Source organism: Anser brachyrhynchus (genome assembly GCF_964034855.1).
Source record: "Anser brachyrhynchus genome assembly, chromosome: 6".
NCBI lineage: Eukaryota > Metazoa > Chordata > Aves > Anseriformes > Anatidae > Anser > Anser brachyrhynchus.
Genome location: NC_137700.1, coordinates 36,123,701 through 36,148,124, shown reverse-complemented (window position 1 = coordinate 36,148,124; position 24,424 = coordinate 36,123,701). Strand labels below are relative to the sequence as shown.

General features: G+C 42.9%; 2 protein-coding genes across 11 annotated transcripts in view; one reads left to right on the top strand and one right to left on the bottom strand.

Annotated features, from left to right (window-relative positions):
- Positions 1-5,281, top strand: part of LOC308196853 (uncharacterized protein) — a 9,245-nt gene extending 3,964 nt beyond the window's left edge. For 4 of the 5 annotated variants that reach the window (XR_013952437.1, XR_013952438.1, XR_013952439.1 and 1 more), the window contains one exon: positions 67-5,281. Coding sequence is in view for 1 of the 5 variants with exons in the window: in XM_080596543.1 (XP_080452669.1) it covers positions 145-226; positions 1,646-1,851; positions 3,198-3,283; positions 3,945-4,016; positions 4,147-4,186 (486 nt within the window). In the remaining 4 variants the exon portion in view is untranslated. Of the gene's footprint in view, positions 1-24 lie in introns of all 5 variants that reach the window. The other variant, XM_080596543.1, reaches the window with a different exon arrangement.
- On the bottom strand, positions 4,628-24,424 carry PLEKHS1 (pleckstrin homology domain containing S1). 6 transcript variants are annotated; one of them, XM_080596535.1, is made up of 15 exons: positions 24,236-24,424; positions 22,093-22,231; positions 20,829-20,920; positions 20,617-20,723; positions 19,110-19,244; positions 17,863-17,935; positions 17,077-17,184; positions 16,251-16,346; positions 12,551-12,661; positions 11,438-11,553; positions 9,948-10,154; positions 9,755-9,856; positions 7,734-7,869; positions 6,896-6,984; positions 4,628-5,754 (listed from the first exon to the last, which is right to left on the bottom strand). In XM_080596535.1, exons 2-14 carry the CDS (start codon positions 22,121-22,123, stop codon positions 6,916-6,918), a joined length of 1,383 nt encoding a protein of 460 aa, XP_080452661.1. In that variant the 5' UTR covers positions 22,124-22,231; positions 24,236-24,424; the 3' UTR covers positions 4,628-5,754; positions 6,896-6,915. The 6 variants fall into 6 exon arrangements, with proteins under 6 accessions (XP_080452661.1, XP_080452660.1, XP_080452659.1 ...); XM_080596534.1 differs by having other exon boundaries at positions 9,948-10,157; positions 24,236-24,407; XM_080596533.1 differs by having other exon boundaries at positions 9,948-10,157; positions 22,093-22,285; positions 24,236-24,406.

Sequence of the window (24,424 nt, the reverse complement as noted above, 5' to 3'; positions counted from 1 at the left end):
TTGCCTATTGACTCTGTTCTGTAGGGGTACGCCGTGTTACATTATCCTCCTGTCTTCTTGCTGCAGTGCCAAAATCTCTCCGCACTATTCCTAGCCTCTTGATCTCCAGCATCAGCAGGACTTAAACAAGACAAGTACAAATGGATGGAAACTCTCAGGGTGCCAGGAGCTGTTGAGTTTAGCAATGCTTCATCACGCTGCCAGAGAGACCGGACGCATATTTACTGTGAGTTACTTTGATGCTTCAGCTGGCCTTGAAGAGCAGGAACTGCTGCTTGTCTGATGCTAGGGAACAACCTTAAGCTGTTTTTTAGTGTTTTTCTTTTGTTTTGTTTGTTTTTTTTTTTTCAAATCACCAAATATAACAAAAAAGTATTTACAGCAGAGAACTCCACTTTTACTGCCTTTGACTTGATTTTCTCCTACCCCTGTCCCTCTTTCTGTTTATAGTTACTCCTCATGACTCAGTTTTCCTTCCTCTATCTGCGTTCTCCCCCCAGCTACCCTTCCACTGCTGGGAATTTCTTAGAAATGTTATACTACCAGCGTTCACCTTTGTTCTGAGAAAAAGGAGCACAAGAACATTTGCTTGGAAGCGGAATGACATCTCTGAGCAATGACACAGGCTTTGGACATCGAATAAAACCGAAGAGGGGCAAATCTGAGGGCAGAAGGTCTGCAGGGCATCTAATCAGTCCAAGGGCATTTAGCATGTAAATGAGGTTGTTTTGGCAAAATACGCCCTGGTGTGGAACATGCCACTGGTCAGTAGGGGCTGCAGAGGAGCGAGTACACGAAAACATGGGCTCCTCTTGGGTGCAAAAGCTGTGCCACCTTCACAGCTGGCAGTGGTGGTACCCTTTTAACAGCCCGCAGAGGGACACAAATCATGATTTTGTGCTGGGTTTTGTAGGCAAACACAGGAAACAGGAACAGATATCATGGGAAAGCTTGCAGAGACAGCAGAAAAAAAATGGACGTAGCTCTCCTGAAGTCCACAGCCATGGCGGTGGTGCTCAGCTGGGCTTCAGGAGGATGTTCTGTGGCGTTTTAATGTCTGCTCAGCCTTGCAAAGCCCACGGCTCCCCTCCTCTGTGCTGCAGCTGGGAGTTTCAGGTCAGGGTCCCCCAGCCAGGACTATTTGCACAGTCGCTTTGCTTTGCTAGTTGTCAGGGGTCTGCACAGACCGCCTCTGCAGCACAGGCACGGCGGGACGGGTGCTTCACAGAGCGCTGGAGCTGCACGCCGCACGGATTTGGGAAGATAAAGTGCCCAGAAATCCTGGGCAAATGTACAAGATCCTTGCAGTCTGCCAGAACTACATTTCCAGGTGGAAAAGGACATGTCTGAGAAATGCAAACATGTGACGGGCCCTTCCAAATGGGTTTCATGGCATACCACTCATAATTCAGTGCTTTTCGCAGAAACGCAAAGGCAGACAAGGCACATGTCCTAACTCTTCCAAGCTTTTTTTTTTTTTTCCTTTCTCATTTTTCTTCGGGGATTATGAGAGGTGGAGGTTTAGATTGATTTGTTTTTTCTTTTCTGGAGCAAGTGTTTGGGGATTTCACTTTTCAGAGGAACTTCTGCTATGTGGAGAAAGGTCAGAATCCTTTGTGTGCGTGTGTGTGTGTTGTTTTTCCAGTTCCCAGGGCCGCTGGAGACAGGCCTACACCGAGCCATGGTGGTTCCAGAGAGATGCTGCCTAGAGCAGAGCTCCAGCAGAGGAGGGCTCCCAGGAAGGAGGTATTCCTCATCCCACTGTTTGGACGATGTACACTCACAGCAACGCTACTGGAAGAGACGTCAGCATCCTTACTGCTCATGGCAGTGGCTGCTTCAGATTTTCAGGTAGACTTGATTAGCAAACTTTGTTGTTCCCATACAGCCCTGCCTAGGATTATGTTTGCTTAAAACTATGTTGTGCACTGACATGCCGGCTGTTTGGCACGGTCTGTGAGGACAGCCTCTGTCGCTGCCAGCCCCAAAGCTGGAGCACGCGGGCAGGTGGCTGTCCTGTGAGCTGGGGGTCACTTGCTGGACTGCGCCCTTTTCTTCCTTAATCTGCTTTGTGGACACCATTTTGAAATGAAATCGGGTAAGGAATCAAACCAAGAAGGACACTCTGGGGAACTTTGCGGGTGTAAGCTTTGCTCCGATGCAGATATTTTGCTTGCTTTGGCTGAAGAGGTGTTGAGTGTTTCAGGGGAAGAGACCTCTGGGCTGGGTGCCTGGGACTAGGGCTCCAAATCAACTTTTACAATGACGATAATAACAGACAAGGCATTTTAAAATGTGAGATTACCACTGATAGCCATGGTCTTAGTGCTCCCACTGACTGCTGAACTTCACTCTCCACTGCTGGGTTAGAAACAAAACCAACTCTCAGGCACAGACCTGGACTCAGGCACCCTGGGGTGGAAAATCCAACACGGCCAGGCGCTCTCTGCTGTACGTCCAGTCCCGCTGCCACCACAGTGGCTTTGCACCCGCTGAGGAGCTGGTCCTGATCCAATATCAGGGAGGAGAGGCTGAGCCACTGTCAGCCGCATTGCTCCTGGCTGCTGAGCATCCTCCCTGCTGAGCATCCTCAGTGCTGCAGGGCACAGAGACGCGATTTCTCTTCAGGTGCTTTTGCTGAATGTAAGATTTGCATCAACCTTGGCTGGCCTCTCGCTTTCTTCAAATGGTGCAATAAATTAGAAAGTGATAAGGGACCAAAGGGAACATTTGAAATTCCAGTGGCATTTCTAGGAACAGGCCGAGACGCTCCAAGTTCCTCACGGCGACCTGCTGGCCAGCCTGCGGGAGGGAAGGGGCTGGCTGCGGAGAGGCACTTCTGTGGGAGGGCTGATCGTCCCTGGGAAGCACACCAAGAAAGCCCTCAGCACATCTCAGGTTACGTTGTCAGTTCCCCAGACCTGAAAGTCCTGTGGTTAAAGCTTTCTGCTGAGGACCCTGAGGACCGGCACCTCTCCACAGCACAGGGCTTTTATGTCCTCCCTCCACCTGTGCACTTCTGCAGCATGCAGGTCTCATGGAGGTGTCTCCAGCAGGTGCTCTGGAAGTAAAAGCAGTTTGTAGCGTTGGATGTGATGCTGGAGACTGCTTTCATTGTAACAGACTGCATGATACAAATGTGTGTGAAATTGCTTTTCGAATTTTACTGTGTGGGTGAAAGAAATGGTTCTCCCCAGGTCACCCAGAATGCTGGGGGCAAAACGCCAACTGGTGCCTGGTGTCTCCAGATCACCACCGACCTGTTTTCTCTCCAGTGTACAAGGTACCATTGCTCTCCCTCATTGCAACTTCTCCTTCCACTTGCTGAAAGTGCAGCCATGCCAAAGCATGCACGGCTGGGTACCCCAGGTTGCGGGGACTCTAAATCACACCCAGCCCCACGCGTTGTGGCCAGATGCTGCACCGTGCAGGGCTTGCCTGTAGCTCGGCTTGGGATGGGCACAGCCAGGTAGCACAGATCCCCTTTCCTGTCCGTATTCGTTCTCCTGCAGGGCTTGTGCTCTCTTATCGATATCTGACTCCAACCCTGGTTCTCAGTGGTGTTTTCCTGAAGGAAAAGTGCTGGGACTGTGTGTACTGCTAGGTGCTTGCTGTATAATTTATGTTTTTTAACTTCAGTGACATCACATCAGTTTGGGGACTTCTCTTCCCATTAATTTTAATCTGTTCCAGGACTTGCTTTTCTCCTGGACATTTGCCACTTTCCTGTTGTAGAAGGTACTAGAGAGGTAGAAAGAGCATGACTCATATTTGGGAGTTTGGAGGGAAAATCAGCAGCTAATAATGAGTGAATGCAGCCATGAACTAACAGTCAGGGAAACAACCTAAAGGCATGGGAATGAAATACAGTTACTGCCGAGCACATTAATCTTTAGCTAATCATGTAATCTGTGTTGCAGTCTGTTGGTTTCTGTCTCTTGTAGACCCAGCCTGCAGGTGCAGAGCGATTCAACTGGCACATGTCGCAGCCGACACCAGCCCCTGCTTCCACACAGGTAGCTCTGTGGGGTCAGTGGTGCAGGAAGGCTTCAGGATTTGCAGCCTTCTTTCCACTGTGTTTTACACATGTGTGCTAGTCTGTGGGTTCACTGAATTTCAGCTCATGTCAACTTAAACATCTGTCAGGAACCCTCCACAGACCAAAAGTTACCTGGGGACTGGCTAAGAAGATTTTTGATGCCACGGAGTGTACTGCAACAAGAAGTTACAATAGCACCTATTTAAAAGTCTGCCTACACAGCACCTTTAAATGCCCACAGGTGATCTAAAAAATCAGCAGCTCCACATCAGCTGGCATCGGATTAAAGACAGTGTCTTTGGGGGATCTGGGGTTCAATGTGAGTACTGGGTACTGCTGTGCATTTCTAGAGGCAGCATAGAGATTCAGCAGAATTTGCTCATTTGAAGAAAGGTAAAATTTTCATATTGGCAAAAAGTGTTACAGAAGCAGGTTGCTCTTGTTTTTTAAGGGTAGGTTAATTTTTATTTTTTTAAAGGGCTATTTGGTGTCCCATCTACAAGCTACTGGAAAGTTAGGGGTGGTCTCTGGAGGATAAAGAGGGGCTGTATTAGGAGAAAGTGAGGTAGTCAGGGAATACAATATGTGTTGTAAAGTGATAACCCATTTATTGATCATACATGCACAGACAACTTCACACACCCTACCAGAATTTACTGATGTCACTTCCATGTTGTATATCTAGCAAGTGTTGTGAATCAGCCAATATGTAACATTAATTATCTGCATTTATCATACTGCAAACTGACATAAGGATCGATTAATGTAACACATCAGTAACTGTTTACAGAAGTAACCGCCCAGTTTTCTGAAATATTCTGGAATTGTCTCGTGCTTGATACCTCTACCCAAATCGTAGTTTTTTCCAGAAGTAGCATTCTTCCATGGCTGAGGGGTGCAGCATACGTTGCTCAACGTCTGCTCCAGCAGCAATGCCACATGCAGGTTCTGTGGCCCTGGCTTTCCTCTCACCACTACGTACAGTCTAGAGCTTCTCTTTGTTCATCTCTTCTTGGAAATGTTTCTATACAAAGTTTCAGGAAATTGCTTTAAGACTGTCTCACCTCTTTGTTCACCCATAACTGGAAAAAGGAGGTATTTGTTCTGCAGGTCAGTGACACAGGAAAGGTTACATGAAATGTTTGGGAAAAAATGCTGAACGAATGCAGGATATTTGGTCTAAAAAATGGAAGGAAGAACAGGCATAAAAAATATCTTCCAGAATAAAGACTTCTGTGGAAACAGTGGAGCAATTCCCCATGCCTGCTGAAAACACGCAAGAAAAATCTTAATTATACAGCCAGATGAGTCTTGGAACAAGACAGGAAGGCTTGGCCTTTTCTAAAGTTCAGAAGAAGAGTTTAGGCAAGCCTCAGTCAGAAAAGTCAAGGGACACGTCATCGGTGGGTACTCTTGACCTAGATGATTCATGGTTTTAGGATCCCGGCCTAGAGGCCTGTTCGAGCAGGCCGACATGGTTACGGAGCTGGCAGTGCCCCGTACAGCGATGCCCTTGGCATCCTCACAGACTCCTTAGGCAGAAGGGGATTTGTTGGGCTCGGAGAGACAGCCCAGAGCAAAGGAATCCCACAGCAACTTCGGAGGAAGGCTCCTAAGGAATTTCTTTTCTTCCATTTTCAGTCTCTGCTGTTCCAGAACTGGGGTTTCCCTCGGTCTTTATGCAGAATTCAGCACAAGCAGGCCTTTGAACGCCACTGTAACAAATATTTGAAAGTGATTCTTTCCCATCACGAGAAATAAGCATATCACAAACACTCTTATCTCAAAAACAGAAGAGAAAGGCTGTGTAAACAATGTGAAAATTAATATTTTGAATGGGAGCTGAGTCTGAATTGTTGTATAAATGTTTTTGTTTGTTTGAGTTACTGACACTGTTTTAATCTCTGGCTTGAATACAATTTTATAAAGATTTTAGTTATTTTTTTTAAGTCCAGATTGGATTTTTAAGCAAGTATAGAAATCATCTTTGTCAAATTTACTACTGGAGTAAGTGGCAGAAACACTGATTTTAATAAGTTCAGTTTCTTGATTTGGCCTAATTCAACAGGAAGCTGGACAAATGTCTTCTCTGGGCCAAATCCACCTTAAATATGCTAATAACAGTAAACCTATGCCTGCTAAAACTAGTTTAATTTATTTTGGCTCTCTGGCAAAATAAAATGATCTGTACTCAAAAATGGTTATTTAGTTTGTTGTCACACTTGTATATTAACACAATCTATCTAACAGCTATATATATATATGTTTGTAAATACTCACATACACATGTATGTACAAATGTATGCATACCCATATAGAATAGGTATAAGCTCTGTATACACTCTATATGCATGTTTTGGCTGTAACATGAGGGGCATAGCAAAGAGGAGGCCCCCCCATCTTCCTTCCAATGTTATAGTTCTCAGCTTGCCTTTGCTGTTCTGAAGCTGAGAGTAAGCAAGGGAAAAGATGGCTTTGTTTCAAATGCAGGTTGTTCCCACATCCCTAAATGGTTCGGGAGTTAGGGATAAGTCTATATAACTCAGTGTAAAGAGGCAAGCAGAGGCATGAACCAGTACTTTCTACTGAATTGCAAAGTATATACAGTGCAAATGTTTTGTAAATGATTTGACCTTCTTGCTCATGCAACTGAAATATATGATAACATGAAACAGAAGAAAAACACAGCTATTCATGTCACCAAAACAAGTTGTTAGGACATAAAATGAAATCTACTTTCTCCGTTCTTTGTACTTAGCAACAAAATCTGTCCGGCAGCCCTAGAAGGTACAGATCTCCATGCATTATATATCACATTCTTCTCCTTGATCCTTTCCCTTGAACTTTGGCACTTACTTCGTTATTGTTGTCTTTTTTCAGGAACATGAGCAGCCTTTAACATGGAAAGTATCTGAATGTGGAATCCTACATACAGTAAGTTTCACCTTAAAAAGAAAAAGTGGGAGACACTGCTTTATAGATTGTTAAAACTGACAAACATTTGTGCTACTATCTGACTTGTGTTTTAACTAGCTAAATAAAAAATACCCTGTTAAGAGAAGTGGATAGCTTTTTCTTATGGAGACTGGCTTTCTTTTCTATAGAGGGCAACAGCATCTAATGACCTTAACTTTCTCAGCAAAATTAAAATGTGAAGGTGTTCATGTATGGGTCAGAGAACCAGCATATTGAAATTGGGGCCCATCTGAGAGAAACGTGGGTATAAATGTGTAGAAGATTGCGGTGGCGTTAAAGTATCACTTAGAAATCTCCCACATTCTTCAAAAAAGTGATAATAGGTGGATAAGGAAATAGGAGTCTAGGGTTCTGCTCTCAATGCCCAAAACCACTATAAGCAAATCCATTGGAGACAATTGTTTACTTCCCAAAGTTTTCAGTGCACAGACCTCAGCCAAAACATACCAAGTAACTTTAAATTAAAGTTTGAATTGCTCAGACTCTTTGAGATCAATCCTCAAACACAGCAGTGCAGACCTTGCATTCCCCAAATAGCACAGGAGTAAGAAATGCTACATCGAGTGATGCTGAGGCACTACTAGGTACTGAGGTTATTCACACCACACTCAAAACAGAGTGAACTGGTTTGAATGAAGACATCTGAAAGTCAAAAGCAAAGTGTTTTCTCATTTGGCTTGATTTACTTGACTATCATTTTCAGGTCAGTTGAGCATACCTCCTTTCTCATGGACCTGCTGATGAACAAGGAGGCCTCCTCCAGGTTCTGAGGGTGCAGATCATTCACAGCCACTATACGGTCTCCATGGTTAAATAAACATCCCAGCTGGCAAGGACCAGTCCACTGTGAGACACTAGGGTATTTGGAGGAGAGACAACAAAGGAATTATGTGTGATATTGAGTTACTGTTAACAGAATGGGAAAGAGTGAACAGAATTGCATTTACCATACTGCCCTCTGGAAATGACACACGGGCTGAATGACTGCAGCCTCTTGATCTGGTTCTAGCTGAAATCAAGGTGCTTCACCCACGCCTTGTAAAGTGTGTGTGACACTGACATCCCAGGCTGTTAACAAGTGAGATTGCTGCTAGAAACATCACCAGTGAGAGCTGGGGACTCCAGTCTGAAAACTGTGGGCCAGATTTGATGCAGGTACATGCATGCATATTCATGTTGGAATGATATAATTGTCCCAAGTCATCCCAAGAGGATGAAATTAAATGTATTATAATGTGTTTTATCTGTGATATAATTGCAAGGATCAGAGATCTCTTGCTGTCCTGACTGGACCCTTGTGGAAATTCCATTATCTCTTTCCTGCTGGTCTCCGATAGACTCTCTGTGATGACAAACTGTCTAGGATTAGCTAAGCTGACAGTCAGACCTAGTGTTCTGTTCCCACCCAGAACCAGCCCCAAATCCTTTCAATGTGAATTTCCACTGGGAAAGCTCTGTAAACTTAGACACAGATCAAATTTTTCTGGAGTCCCATTTCCTGTCCCTTTTGCAGTGATATTTTCTCTTGCTGACTGTGGCTGAAACAAAGTGACTTGCTGTGCACACGGTGCACCTGGCTAGTGTGAACAGAGAGCAGTGGCAAAAGGCAGTCTCAGTGCTGTGTGGCAGTGAAAGATCAACAGGTAGTGTAGGAGCATGCAAAAAAATATTTTTTTCTGCTTTGTCTTCCTTCTTCTAGTAATTGATATTAAAGGTTTAGGGAGAGCAGTAATTTCCAGTGCGTCTACTAAGAGGATGTATGTGCTAACGTCCTAACACCTACTTGTGAAAATCTCTGCCTAGCGGTGATTCCTAGCACTGAAGAAGTGCTGGGATTAGTTTGGAGATTACTTTATGATGGCCTCAAACTCAGGTCAGCTTAATTTATGTAACATCTTTTAAATTTTCACTTACAGCTCACACATCTGGAGACTGAGTACTTTGCAGGGGCTATTACTTAAATTACAAAATGACGTAATGTAGGTCAGTAATATTTGGGCTAGTAGGTTAAAGGGAAAAAGATAAGAAAGGATTTGATGAAAGAGATGATGAAAGATGAAATCACTGAATGTACTAGGTTTGGAAATGCCTTCCCCTATGCTGGTAGGTTCCATGTTGTCCCTCTTTCCACTGACAGGTTTATGGCTTTCCAAAAGATTGTCATCTCTTTCCACACATCCCCTTTTTCTTCATAGGACATAAATGGGATTTGAAGTCTATCCCTTGTATGTTCTTCCTAATTTTCATCTTTTTTTTTCTTGTTTTTCTTTTTTTTTTTGTCAATAACAAAGTGTTACAAATTATTAGCCACTTACACCAAATCCTGTAAGATTTTTGGCTGAAAGGCCCTATTTACTCTATCACAAGATAACGTCCCCTCACTGTATTTCTGAGACATGCTTTCACTACGATTCACCAAATCAAAGACAAACCTGCGTAGCAGTAATTAGTTGATTTCACACCTATTAACATTAGAAGATTAGCTTTTGGAGTGGGACTCCCTCATGAACTATTACACAGCATGCTAAGGGATCTCAGTGCTACACAGCCCTTTTCAACAGCAGTTGAAGTAGTAGCTCAAGTACATGAAAAGTCAGAAAGCAGACAGGAATTACTGCAGCTTGAGCACACACTGACCCTGTGCTGTTCTGCACTGCTAAAACTATGTATGGATGCCAACACTGGTTGTGTCACTCATTCACACCTGACGTGCACCATCACAAGGTATCCAGGGCTTACCATATTTGTCCTGCTGCTTCGGTAAGTTGTAGGTAACTGTTAATGTCAGCCAGGGGGATGAAAATATCCAACTCCTGCAGTTGCGTCTCATCTGTAACTTGACTGTGAGAGAAAACATCATGGACCAGTGCCTTAACTGAAACCCATGAACATATCTGTCTTCTCTGCAACGAAAAATGGAGAAGATGCTTACCTGAGCAGGATAGACAACTGAACCACTGAAAGTGGTGATGAATTGTGCCTTCTTTGGAGGGTGGACTGCTGTGTGGTACTGTTTTCTGGGAGTTTTAGGTCTCTGTTTGCCTCCAAGTCTCTTGGACATGCACTGTTTCCCCAGCGTTTGGGAGGAGTAGGGGGCCTATCATGTCTACACGTGAGCTGGCAACTGTTATCCAGGAGCCTACTGAAGAAGAATGATGATAAAAACTGAATTGATTTGGCCATTCCAGACACTCCTGCCAGATCAAATAGCTGTCAGTGAAGCAAAGAATAACAAGTTCTTGTAGAATAGTCAGTGGATAAAATTACGGCTAAGTAAAATAAACAGTCTTTCTAAAAATGGACTATAAATCCTAAAATAAACCTTTTCAGTATTTAAAGACTATTTATTAAGCCTGAAAACGTTCCAGCTAACAACATGCTTTTCCAAAGAAATGAGTACAGATTGTTGTCCTTGGCTTTACTGGATTTTGTCAGGATGTAACGCTGTCCCCTGGGGGATACAGTAACTCAGAAGTGCTTTAATACTTTTCAGGTTATTTGACGAGCCATATAATGCCTGGAGTCAACTCCCTTCTGTGCCTCAAACAGCGTTTGGGTTAGAAGCAAAAACTGCTCTTGGTGCATATATGAACTCAGATTGTGTAGGCTTGTGAGATTTTTATAGTGAATCCCTCCATAAAGACTGCCAGAGACATGGATGGACTTGAATAAGTCTATTGCAATAAACTGGCTTGTGGGTCTGCATTTCTGATTGCCTCCCACTATGTGAAATAAGACCTGACTGTCTGTAGGTGGCAGGCCATAGCTAGCAGCTATCGACCAGTTTGTGGCTCAGGACTGGTGTTACCATGTAGGCACGTGTCTCTTCAGCTATATCGCGCAGGTTGTGAAGTTTCCTGGTGGCACTGCAACTGTGAAACAAAGTTCAGGTCCTTCTCTGTGACATACCAGACACTGTAACCCCAACGTACACAGCATCAGACCCATACTTCCAACGGGAAAATGGAAGGAAGGAGGTGACCTACTGGGGACCATGTAACTTCTTACTGGAAAAGCTGGGAGCTGATGCTGCAATTCTTCGTTCCTCTTTTAACCACTAACTGCTCTGGGGTGGACCTGTCTGAATCGCTGCTGGAGCTTGGCTGTGGTGTCTGAGGACAGTGGTGGGCTGGCATGTTGTGAGAACCTAGCTAAACTATCAGTCACCAAAACGTTCTGTGTCCTGTAATCAGAGCCTGCCTAAATGCATGAGTGGCAATGTGAGCTTAAATTCCACTTTGATGAGTCTGAATTTCACTCTGATATTCCCAAGAGTTTTGAACTTTCTGAACCAAGACTGAAGAACTCATTCAAACAAGATGCAGCCTTTAGATACCGCAAAGTAAATCTTGCAAACGACAGCTCTAGCTATATCACTACATCACTTGTTATTTGCAGAACTTTAATGGAGATGTTACTTACAGTGATTCCATAGACACATAGACATTCTCCTTTACTGGCTTCCTCTGCCATGTTTTCTTTGGCACAGGGACATGGGATTCATCTATAGGCTTGGGTTTAGATACTTCAGCATTGCACTGTTAGAAACAATTAACAACATAAGACATAGATATTCTTGCTCTTCCAACAGAAAAAAAAATCTTCTTAATCTCCTTGTTTTGTTCAGTGCTCGTGCTGTTTAAGACCATTGGCTAATACAGCTTGGTATTCCTCAAATAACTCAATTCCCAGAAATTGTGAGCTAGAAATGTGGTTGAAAATCAGAGGTTCGTGTTATCTGGTATTACTGACACTACCATTTGCTTTCCTTTTAGGTTGGAATATAACCAGCTATATTCCTAAGTACCATCACATAAAATTTGTTAAAAATTTAATTCAGAAAAGCAGATCGAAAAGCGTCTTGTCTTTTGAGTGTGCTTAACTTAAAGTACTTACATGCTACGATAAAAGTAGGTTGTTAATGATGTTCAGTTAGCTGTACAGTCTTTGGAGAAAGGCTGTGACTTCTGCAGAAGCCTGGCTTAACTAGCTTCTCATGACCCCTGACTACATGGGAAGCCTAGAGAAATCAGTATCCCAAATTAGGCACCAAAATTTGTTTAAAATTACCAGTATGATTCCTTCTGCTCCCTTGTTTCACACTGAAATGCACACACCAAAATGTATGACAGCATTTTTAAATTACTGCTTGGTTTTATGCCACTTACTGATACTTGAATGGAATTACATTTTAAAATCTATAATGCACAGCTACATTTTCTAAATGAAGTTTTCATTTTTGATAAAAATAAATGGATACAATTGGCAAAAGCCATTTACAACGAAACAGAGATTTTGTGGAATTTCAACAAAATCAGCAATGTTTTTTGTTAAAATACTACTTTTTAGCAGAAAGATCCTTTGAATCGAGCATTTTTCCTTGTATACATTAAAACTATTACGTACTGCTTTATCTACGTATTTCTTTGGCAAGGTACTAGTGGTTCCTCATACCAGTTCCTCATTGGGTCATTAAATATCTCCGTCTCCCTGGAGCTGTTAACAAAACAGAAGAACTCACAACAGATAAATTACCTTTGCTAAAAGATTGCTGGGAGTTTGGTAATAAGCTTCCTCTTCCTTTTTGATGTCTTCATCTGAATTTGACGACAGTGAATTTTCGTCACTTTTTCTTAGAGTTTTATCCTGTTAAAAATATGTTTTTATATTTAATAGGTTCAGTTATATGGATCGTTTAACATGTATTTTGCCAATTACTAATAGTAACAGAATCAGCAACTATCCACAGGAAAGATGATAAGATATGTTTCTCCTTGAAGAGTCTGTTCAGGTTGTTTTAGGAACAGGCTTCTGTAGTTCTGCTCCTACTTGAATTTTTGAAATCCACTGCACATGCACAAAATTGGCCACTAGTATTAATATTTCTCATTGAACCTGGGAGGATACAATTCAGGACACAAAGGACTCAGTATCAGATCTCCAGCCCCTTGGGCTAAGCTCTAGCTCATGGAGAAGTATGAGTTAATACTGCAATTGACTGCTTGTTCAAAAAGTGTTATTTTATTTAGAAATCAGGCGGGCTAAACACTTCATGCGTGGTTCTGCATGCATTTCTGTGCTTGTATGCAAAAGATTTTTTATTTGCATTCAGTCTTAAAGTCCTTACACTAGGAAAAAATCTGTAGGAAATCTAGGAGTGGATTGGGAGATATTTGTCATTTTTAAGTATCTTTTAACTGCTCTGAAGTAATGAATTTATTTGGGACTTCCCTGACTGATGAAAAGTCTATTAACTCATACTTCTCCGTGAGCTAGAACATAGCTTGGGCTGGAGGTCTGATACTGAGTCCTTTGTGTCCTGAATTATATCCTCCAGGTTCATAAATACCTGAAATATTAAGTTTGTGGCCATTTGGTAAACCAAGGAGAAATTAATCACTTCACCAAGTTTATCTTTCTAAGTCACAAAGGCAAATTATTTATTTTTGTTTCTTTGCTGACTTCACTGTAATGAAGGATACAGTAATTAGTATTTTGCTGCCTCCCAATGCAATTCTCCATGCCGTGTTTGTGATACAACCATTTTTCATCTCTCCACTTACCTCCTTGGTTTCTATGGTGATCATTTTAGTAACTGCTAAATATGTCACAGAATATATTACTGTTTTCTAGGTAAAGTAAATTAAACTAATTACTCTCGCACATGTAAAGAGAAGATACCGGCATTGAATCGAAATTAGAGATGATGAACATATTTTTGTTCCTTGTTGGTATAAATGACATAAAAAACAGCCCATGCTGTAGCTGCCAGAACAAACCAACAAATGGTCTTTCAAGAAGTGCATAACAAAACTCTTTCAGGAACAAGACTGACTCTGGTCATGATCTAAAGTCAAGAACGAATTTCCTAGTGATATTTTAGAGGCTTTGGATCAATCAAAGTTAACACCTGGGGAAAAACGGAGGTGATTTTATTAAGTCTTGAGATGCTCCAACTCCTCCAAAATGTCAGAGAGTAGAGAGCACTCATCAGCTTCCCAAACTGAGCCTGGGCCACTGACGGTGGCCACCTTTTGCCAAATGCACATGCTGTTTCTCCTTGGCACCATCACAGATTATGGGGACAATAGGAAGGAGAAGGTTAAACAGCAGCACCACGGTGTTTTCCTCAAGGAGTTTGCTGACATATCTTTTCCTCTGAGTGCTTTATAACCAGAGAATTACAGTTAACTTCAGTGTAAAATTATTCTCAGCTGTACAGCTGAATGAGTTCTTTAAGGCTGTGGGGAACCATGGCGTGGATTTACATTAGAGAGAAAATGGGTTATGGAGGAAATTGGCTGTAGCACAAAATGGAAATGAAACCTGGAAAGCAATTGAGTAATTGTTAGTTTCAAGCTCTTCAGGGAAAGGGTCAAAATTTACGTGCTGCCCTTGGACAGACAAATTTCTCTTTCAAAAAATCACGTGTGTCTAACATTTATTGAGGCCAGACTCTTGACTAGTATGTCTAGGTACCTGCAGTACGGTAAAGAGCACCATGATACAAGTCTGGGCTCTTTATTTTGACGCATTTTACATATTGAATGCTGTGTATGGAAATAGCTGATACTCAACTGCTGAGTCAGGTGTGGTTTGGTAGCACCAAAATGTGGGTTGAAGTGGAGCCAGATTCTCAAAGCCCTTGAAGGTGGCTGGGTCCCGGCCTGTGTGACCAGACTCGGCTGACATTGAGAAGCCTGTCTGCATGAGCAATGGCTACTGACCAAACAGTTTTCAAGATCAGGGCCTGGATGAGGGAACGGCCAATAAAAAAGTAAAGCTAATCAGATACTAGAAATGTGGAGTCATAACTGCTAACAGGAAGTAAATACAAGGGCTTGTTATGGGAGTCAGCTGTCCAGACATCGCTGAGCAAAGAATAGATCTGGAGATGTTAGCAGATGCTAATCTTATGAGGCAAATGAAGTATTTTTATTGAATGAAGGAACATTTTTGCTCCTTGTTAGCTGTATGGCAAGGTTATTCATTTTCACACATGCTGAAACAGATTTATGAGCTTCCTGCTACTCCCTTTGCTTCAGGCTAAAAAGAACAGGTAAAATCCAAATTCCTTATCTTTTAGTGCTGCTTGTCAGTCTGTCCTACTCTGACAAGCTGCATAAATACATGCCCTCTGAGTCACTGTAAGTATGAGAAGGATTAACGAATGAGACAGAAGCGGCAAGTGTAGGAAAGGGGCGGAAAGACAGCGTTGGTGGCAGCACCAGCTAAAGTCAAACTAAGGGCTGGCCCAGTGCATTTCAGAGCTAAGACTCATAACTGAATGACTGCACTTCCGTAAATTACAGTGCATCAGCTGAACGGTGGTAATAACCCATGGCATTGCAATGTAATTTCAGCTCTTTTCACTTCAGTCCACTAAATCAAACTGTATTATACCATACCCACCGCCAGCCTGTACACACGGATGCTGACTGCAACATGTGATTCACTGCCCTGTTAGCTGTGATAGCAGCAGAGATTCTTCCCCTGCATCTCAGCTACTCTAGATCATAGTTCAGTGCTTAAACTGCAATTAAAGATAGGTTTATTCTCAGCTGCCAAACTGCACGCTGGCGTGGTGGAGCCTTGGTTGTGCCTTCTGTTCTGTTGACTGCTGCAAAGGCAGGTCAGAGGGTGGGTGACAGACATCTGAAAGTGCTGCATGCCTTTTTGTTCGGGGAACGTAGGTCAGAACACTTAGCTGATAAAAAATGATAACACTAATTATTGTATCCTTTTAATCAATTCCTGCAAGATAGGGAAGCTAAATTACTTGAAGTTATAGTTACGCTAATAGAAGGTCAGACTTGAGGTGTGCCTCAATATAAAGGCTACTTGCGGAGGCTGCAGAAAGAAGCCATTTACAAAGAGTGTGGCACAGCTGGGAAATACGACAGGAGGGACAAATCCTCAAGCAGTGCAACTTCAGTTTTCTTCATCCAGCTTGCAAGAGCTGCCACAAGTTGCAATCACTGCACAGAAATTCTGAGGATCTGCCCCCAAGAAACAAAGCAAATAAAGGGTATTTCAAGCAAGTTCTTGGAAAGTTATTTTCAATGGTTAAGACGACAACTGACTAGCTATGTTTAGGAAATCCTCATAATGAAAACCGGCTCAGTGTGCTGGGGAAGTAGATGAATAATCTATAGCTACAGACAGGTGAGATAAGAGCCCATAGTCACTTCTGCATACCAAACAAGTCAAAAGCAGTTTTATTTGTTCTGCTCACCAGGTTTGGAAAAACTCCCCTCAGTGAGTCATTCTGAGCCTGATGAGGGCCAGGATCTGAATTAGGCCTGTTCTTGTCTTCTGAGGGACCATAATCCTGCATTCAAAAGAAAACAATGTTGACTCCTTCTGGAGATGCACTGGATGTGCTTTTTCTGCATTCAGCTTCCTCCACCAGGGCCATTTGCAGCCCTGATGTCACCCTGTGACTGCAGAAAGCCAACGCTTTGGCAGCTCTTCAGTCTGTCACCAACGTACAGGCTGTAATTGCTCTGTGACTGCAGCAATGCTTTCCTTTCTATTTAAATACTGAGGGGGGAGATGTGAAAGGCACAGAGAGCAAGGAGTGCAGGCTCCAGTGGACAGCACTGGACCAAATTCCCCCTTAGGCTTGAGAGCCTGAAGAGAGAGACAAAGAAAAGCACAGTCACAGAACAGGAAGAATGTGGCTAGCAGCTGTTGAAAGAATCACTCCATGGCTTTTCCAAGGCATGTCAAAGCTAATCTGAAGCTATTTTACCCCGACCAACCTTTGCTGGTCATTTGAGATGGCCTGAAAATACCAGTGCTCATTGTCATCATCACCTGTCTTTACTTACACGCAGACTCCTAAACTAACACGCCAGTACCGGCCCTTTGTGGGGACTCTCCGACGATGCTATCGTCCAGCTCTTACTCAGGAACCCCGGTACGGACCAGAACAGACCACCTGGGCACCCACTGCATGAGCTCTGAAGAACTTCTGATTGAAACAAGCCATAATACAAATCAAATTTCACAGACACCCCTGGCAGCAAACTCATGGTTAAAGATGGCTAACCATTTACCTCCAGGTAGCTTTGCCTTTCCAGGAAATTGGTCACATCTACATAATCCAATAGTAATGGCAAAGAGCAGGGACGGCTTTTGACTTCTGGATTTGCAAGGTCTTGGTTCTACAAATAAGATAACAGCTGTGTAAGACAGGCACCTGTATGGCATGAGCTACAATGTACCGGCACATCACACAACAGTGCAGATTTTACTCCTAATGGCTCAGGGAGGTTGTCTAGGTGTCATTTTGCAGGCAGATGTAAATTTGTGCTTCTAGCACTTTGAGCAGACTGGAAGCCGATGGGGTGTAAGATGCTTAGTGCTGGCTCTGAACTAGATGGCCTGGCTGGCTGACATGGTGCAGAAATTTGGGCTGGAGCTGGAACTAACAGGGCTTCCAGCTCGCTCATAGCATTGACAGACTAGATGTGGATCGCTTTGTAAAACAGTGTGTAGATATATCCAAAAAGTACACGGTAAGAATTACACACACATTTTCATTCTGACACATCAAAGGTGGAATTCGTTGTAGCACAGTGTCAATCACCTCCTCATTTCCATGTGTCGTACGCTTCAAAGAGATTCTTTCAATGTAAAAACGATCCCTGCACAAAAAACCTGTGCAATGCCTGCTTAGTGCATAAGCCCAGGGTACAGGATTTGTATGGAAAATTAATTTCTGATTAACCAAGTCAAGAGCCAACTTGCAAAACCAGGACAAGACAATTCCTTGCTTTTGCACAGGTTTCTAATGAGATTACAAGATTATTTCTTTCTAAAATCAAGTACAGAAACATCACCTGAGGGCAGTGTTCATCTTTTTTGGCCTTCTTGATTGAAGATATCGCAGTGACCCAGTTCTCTATTTCCTGGCTGTGGGTTGGAACAACAGAAATGAACACCTACTTCCAGGTAAAACACAAGGAAAACCCATTTGCTCACCCACTTCCTCCCATGGGCCCAAAACAATGCTTCTTGAAATCAACAGGGAAAATCTGCACCTTCCTTTCAAGAGCCAGACGGCAAAGTCTGGCCTCAGGGAAGTGCAGCCCAGGGCCAAGAGCTACGAGGCACAAAGAGGCTTTTGTACAATGGTGCTTTCTGCTTCATTCTCTGTGTATAATGCTGCTCTAGTGGGACTTTGGGGCTTGGGAATGCAGGGTGAGAAACTTCTCCTGAAAGCACCCCTGAAGCCCTGTTTTTGTGAGTGGGTTTTGTTGGATTAATTCTGCAGCTCTTCCCAGGGAGGGCTGGCCCTGAGAGCAGTGCCCGGGGGGAAGGCGTGGGGTGGCACGCTCAAGTAGCACACAGGTATGTGTTTTCCTTCTGCGCTTATCAGCATTTCACACATCAGCTGCTCTTCTGCAGCAAGGCAGAACCCCCCGACGTGCCTGGGGCTGGGAAGGCAAAGAGGGGAGGCCGGGAAGCAGCAGCAGAGGAGCACTGTGCCAAACCCTGGCCTCGCTGAGCTTCAGGGCTCACCTGTGCAGCAGTGATTTCTGCCCTTGCTGCAGTCCGGCCCCGAGTCGCTCCCCTTGGGACCTACTCGCTCTCTCTTGGGAATTTTCCCCTTCGGTCTGCTTCCCTCGATTACCGATCTGCTTTCCAGAGCTCGACTGTTTACTGCAGAAGCTTTCTTAGCTCCCAGGAGCTGCTGGGTGAGGAGGCAAAGCCCTCTGCTCCCCCTCGGCCCTAGCGGGTACGGGCTGACGTGGCATTGCCACACCGCCAATGCCGTGCCCGCTCCCAGCCGTGTGCTCCCACTGCTTTCACGTGTTGGACTTGTAGCAGCGTGGCTGCGGGGGAGCTTAGCCCAGTGGCCCTAAACGGCAAGGAATTAGCCTGGCTGCGGGGGATAAAACAGCACACCAGAGAGCAGTTTTCTCTGGGATCAGCCAGCTGAAACCTTGCGTTGCACACTCAGTTGCACGGACACAGGCAGGGCTGGCCAGAGCTGCAGGGAAGGAGTAGAGCCATTCCTTGGTCTTGGTCTTACACGAGCTTAACTGTAATGTCATGTTGCATTTACACATCTTCCTCTGCCTACCTGCTCTTCCCAATGAGGTAGTAACATCTGTTTCCAGTAGTGATGGACATCACCTCCTCAAAAAAGCATCTGAACATCTTCTTCACCGTTGCCATGATTTCGGAACTACTTATTCCAATTTCAACTTTTACAATCCTGTGTAGGTAACGATACGAAACATCCTATATAACTGGACATGCATACAAACACATATACAGACACACATTTACACGTGTGTGTGTAGGGGTGCATTTTAATTTGAGCACAGCATGACATGAGGAGATCTACACGGAAAATGGTGAACATTTTTCAACAGAATAAATTCTCAAGAAAGTAAGTGCCCACATTAAAAACATCTGGACTTTCACAGTGAAGAACATTTCCAAACAAAAAAAATAAAATCAACTTTTACAAAGATTCATGTCTAGATTTTAGAACACCATTTCTGAAAATGGGCCTGTTGTTCTAATACAGAAATGATAGTAAGAAAAATTCATGGCAGATGTTTTTGATCCATGACAGAACAGTAAATTTGATTTGAAACTGCATATTAACAGTATTTTAATGGAGTGGATCTGGAATAGACAAGATGTACTCTTAATGCATTCTGAAATGGAAGCACTACTTCCAGTAACTTACAAGAAGTTAAATCATTAAAAATAATAACAACAATAACGATAATGATGGTAATAATGTCACCACATATCACTGAGCAAGCTGGAAATTTTTCAGAACTTCATAATATAAATTTTTTTAATGGAAGAAGCAAAACACCAATGAGTCCAGCAAACTCCTAACGGCTCCAGGAGCTTTTGGCTCAAGCTCCAAGTCTGGCTGGTAAAATCTTTACATTTCTTTGCCAGAACTGTTTCCCTTCAACGTGTCTTACACCACAGCTGACACGGTAAGGCTGCTAGCACAAAGCCAACGACACTCAGACTCGCTGAAGCCTGCAGTGGATGCTGTGCCATGAGGATGAAGTGACCAACCCAAATGAGCCAAGCAGAGCAATTTCTTGGCAGGGTAAGAGGCAGGGGCAGCCAGCATCAGCCCAAAGGGCTACATGAAAGCCGTGAGACCTTTGCACGACTTTCAAAGCACTTTGCAAAGCTGTAAGGTGAGAAAGGTTGTGTGCCTACACAGTTACGAGTGCTGTAGCCCATTCTTACTCTTGTGTGAGTGAATGCATAGCACTGTCCTCACAGAACACAAAATGTCTCCTACTGTAGGAATCCTCCCTTTGGGATCACGGAGCCAACCTGTCTGCTTTGCAGGTTCCACATCACCACAATTGCTCACGTAAACGTATCAAATTCCATCAAAATCATTTAGAATTTTTACTCCTACAAAAAACATACACTCTAAGTTGCACCCAGAGCCTACAAGAGCCCAAGGAACTCTTTTTCTGTCTTCAGTAGGATTTGGATGAAGAACCTCAATCAGGAACAAGTGTCTGTACAATCAGTAGCTAATTAAGAGGGTTGATACATGATATAAAATAAAAAGGTGATGCATTTGAGTTACATACTCATCAACAGCTATGGAGCCTTTCACGCTCTGGCCTTTTAGATACTTCAGGATGTACTTGCCCTTGGTGGATTTGGACAGGATGAAAAAACGCCTTTTCCAGGATTTCTGCCAAAGAGAAAGTAATTTGTCTCTCATTAAAACTCAGGATAGCAGAAAGAGCAGATATCTGTTGAAGGATTGCTGGAATATGACTAATCTGTGCTAGTATACCTGTGAGTTGAAGAGTTGAAGAGGTGGTGACTTGATGAGGAATCCATGCAGGAAGATTCCACCTTCAGGGCAAAACGTGTTTTGAGCTCCCACTAATCAAAGAGGAACGAATGGCACCATTACTCTTACTTGTTGCCAATTAATCTCCTCCAGGGACCTCCTTGAACTGGAAAATGATGCTGAGCACTGGGTTGCTGTGCTTAAATGGCCATAAAGCACATTCAATTAGAGAAGACAAACAGAAATCAAAGCTATAAAACATAGAGCCAGGCCATGCTTCCTTGATGTCCCTGTTACTGCTGACAACTGGCCAAAACTGTAAACAAGTGACAGTGGCAATGTCCTGCATTGAGGGAGGTGGCTCAGAAGATATCAGAAAGCTCTGTCTTATTTAACTGATCTAACTAAAGTTCTGGGCTCTGGTCTTACTTAACTTCTTCATTAGCGATCTGAAAGACAGTAAACAGCATCCTAATTAAATTTGTAGATGGCATTCAGTATGGACAGGCTGCAAACACCACAAAGGATAAATCATCTTACACTGCAGATCACAATGCAGCAACAGAAAGAAGTCTTACAAGGAAAATATAAGCTAAAAGATTGGGGGTAAAAATACCTGAATGCATTTCTTCATGACCCTGTGTACTCTGTGCTCAACTACAGTTTAAGATTCATGTTTTTTTCTAACCACTGGTGGATTTCTGATCAAAATCTTCGAGCACTTGAACACCCAGTGAAAGGAGTGGCAATCGTACTCTATTTTTTAAGCTGTAAGCAGTGTATGGGAAATTAAGACTTTTAAAGAAACCAACGAATGACTGAAGAGAGTGCAGTCAACCTCCAGCAACCTAGGACATGCCTAAGTTCTGGGAAAGGTGGCAATAAAAAAACACCCAGCTTTGTGGTGACTTCGTCATCAGCTACTGACAGTTCCCAGTTAATTTTTAAGGATTTTAATGTTTTCAGAAATATCAGCCCAGCCTCTGTGTCAGGGACAAGACGGATTCTGCTCTAGAGGGAAATGCTGCGTTTAGGACAGATTCTTTAATGAAGGAAGCAAAGGAGCAAAATTAACATATAATATAAGTCCAGCTGAGCTCTCTGAATTTTCAACACACTGTTTTCCCCTGTTTTTCACCCACTGTTTATGACAAACTCCTTGGCAGTTGGAGGTGAAAGAGACAAGTATTAAATATTGAAAATAATAGTTTGAAACCCGATCCAACCTCACTACTGGTGAATCTTAATAAACGACACTTTGTACCTGCAGAATATTTCCTGTTTCCTGAAGCCATCCTGATTGTTTTTTTTTTCTTCTGAGATAGGAAAGAGAACCACGAACTTGAAGCTAATTCCTTTCACTCTGTTTCTTGCTGAGCAACATTTTGCTGCATGGATGGTTGCTTGAGAAGATAACAAATATCTCAGATGCGTTTATTTTTGTAGTGATGGTTAAACTAAATGAAATTAAACATAGAAAAAAATCCATAAGAAACTACAGAAACAATCATAATAATTATTAAATATATTACTATATATAAGATTATATATTATAAATTACATATATGTTATGGTGCTATATTCTTATACCGTAAATTTAAAATGATGTGTAATAAAATGTATACTTTTCTATAAGTCCATGGGATGATTTGCTTTGGCTGTGAGGAGAAGTGTATTTTGTCCCTTCTTTTGCAGTAGATACAACAACTATAACCCAGGAATGTTGCATCCCACCTGTTCCTGACATTGCCTTGGCAGTGTGGTCAGCCCCGCGTTCAGGAGGCATAGCAGGGCCTGCAGAGCTTAACATCTGAGGGCATTTAGAAAACCTATTCAGAGTGCTATAGTAATTAGGATAATGTGCTAGCCTGTAGTAGTTTTAATACAATGTCCTCCCAACAATTTATAAACAGTGATGGATGTGGATTAGTATCATGTTTTTTCACAGCATCTATTTTTATTTATGTCAACTGGTTTTCACAGTGTCTCCTCCAATATTAACCAGGTAATATAATATAATATATGAATATAACTACATATTATATTGTAATATAATATATAAATATAGCCAAGTAATCTTCCTGTGAGCCTGAGAAGTTACGTTACCTGCTCATGGCATAGCCAGGCTGAGGCAGAGATGGAAGCAGAGGCTAGGAGGGAGGCAGAACGCACTGATGCATTGCCATGGATTTCGCCAGCAGTTTGCTAAATAACCCCCTAACAAAACACATAGGCAACACTCCGTGGGACTTGGAACATTCAGATGGTAGATGGTGGCTTTGGTTACTGACTTCCATGGGGATTTTCAGCTCATTTGCCTTTCAGTGCTTTCCCTGTCAGCTACAACGAGGTGGCACAGCCTCCAGTGTGTGCCACATGAACCTGCAGAGCCTCTTGGGAAAAGCCGAGGGACTGCAAGTACCGTCCTCGAGTTTTTTGCTGCACTCCCTGGCTGCACTGAGAGATTTAGGGTGTTTGCTTTTATTTCTTCAGTAATTTACTCCCTGGTGCCAGAAGTAAACACAGAACAGCCAGGAGTGATGGCGAGCACCAGCTGTCACCCGACACAGGGTGGGTTATGCACAAAAATCAAGCTGTGAGCTTCCATACCCAGCTCCAGGCAAAGCTGTAAATGAGAACAAACCACTGCAAACTCAGGTCTGCTGGAGAACTCTGTAGAGCATTTCTGCTTGTACGTTTTTTTAGGGAAACCTTTACAATTTTGCCTTTTGGGAAGAAAGATTGGTTGCTGTGACAGACTATTATAAAATTTACTGCCTAGTCTTTTCATCTATTGCCTACCAAAAAAGGTTAAAAAAGCTATTTCCAGAACTACAAGTGACTGCACACAGTCAAATTCCTAATGTCAGCAGTGGGGGGACATGTCTGGGGTTGCAATGAAATGCAGTGTAATATTCCTCTCAGTGCGACTGACAAAGGCACCACGACGGGCAGGCGATGCATCTCAAAGCTGCGTTCCAAGAGCCTATAACATGATAGAAGTCTCATCTAGGTATCAGTAAAAGTCAAGATTTGCAGGTAGAAAGACAGAAACCCATGAGATTACAGTAGGCTTTTCACCATTTGTGCTATCTCACTCTGCATTTTGAAAAAAAAAAAAAGTTTTTAAGTGTTGTACTTAATAATTTTTTTCACTTCAGTGGAAAGCAACCTTTTAAAAGCATTATGTCTCATTCAGAATAAATCGTGCCGATTCCATGATTATACCCCTCAGATTTTTGTGTACCTGACATTAAGAGATTTGATTGATTTCAACCTGTGGAAATGCAGCGAGGCACTTCAGTCAAAATGTAAATAAAGCACCGCAAATGACCGAGATGTTGGCTATTACAAACCTTCACAAATATAATACCAAGATAAGGAAAACAAACGGTGTTAATACTTACAGGCAGATGTCTTTATAGCGTAGAAAGTCTTAGAGAAATACACCTTGAAGTATTTCAAGATTCCTTGTATTGCTTTCTGCGGCCAAGCATGGTGTCCTCACCCTGCATCGTCACTGCCTTCTTATAGCCAGGGTATAAATGCAGCTGAAATATGACCCACGAGGAAATTCCCGTTTCTGCCCGGGGAAG

What these genes read in the sequence shown, in the direction of transcription:
- PLEKHS1 (XM_080596534.1), bottom strand. Translation starts at nt 22,123, where the DNA reads ATGGCTTCAGGAAACAGGAAATATTCTGCAG. An exon ending in GGCTCCATAGCTGTTGATGA is followed by an intron (nt 19,245 to 20,616) that starts GTATGTAACTCA and finishes TTACCTACACAG; the next exon opens with GATTGTAAAAGTTGAAATTG. An exon ending in TACCTCATTGGGAAGAGCAG is followed by an intron (nt 17,936 to 19,109) that starts GTAGGCAGAGGA and finishes TCCAACCCACAG; the next exon opens with CCAGGAAATAGAGAACTGGG.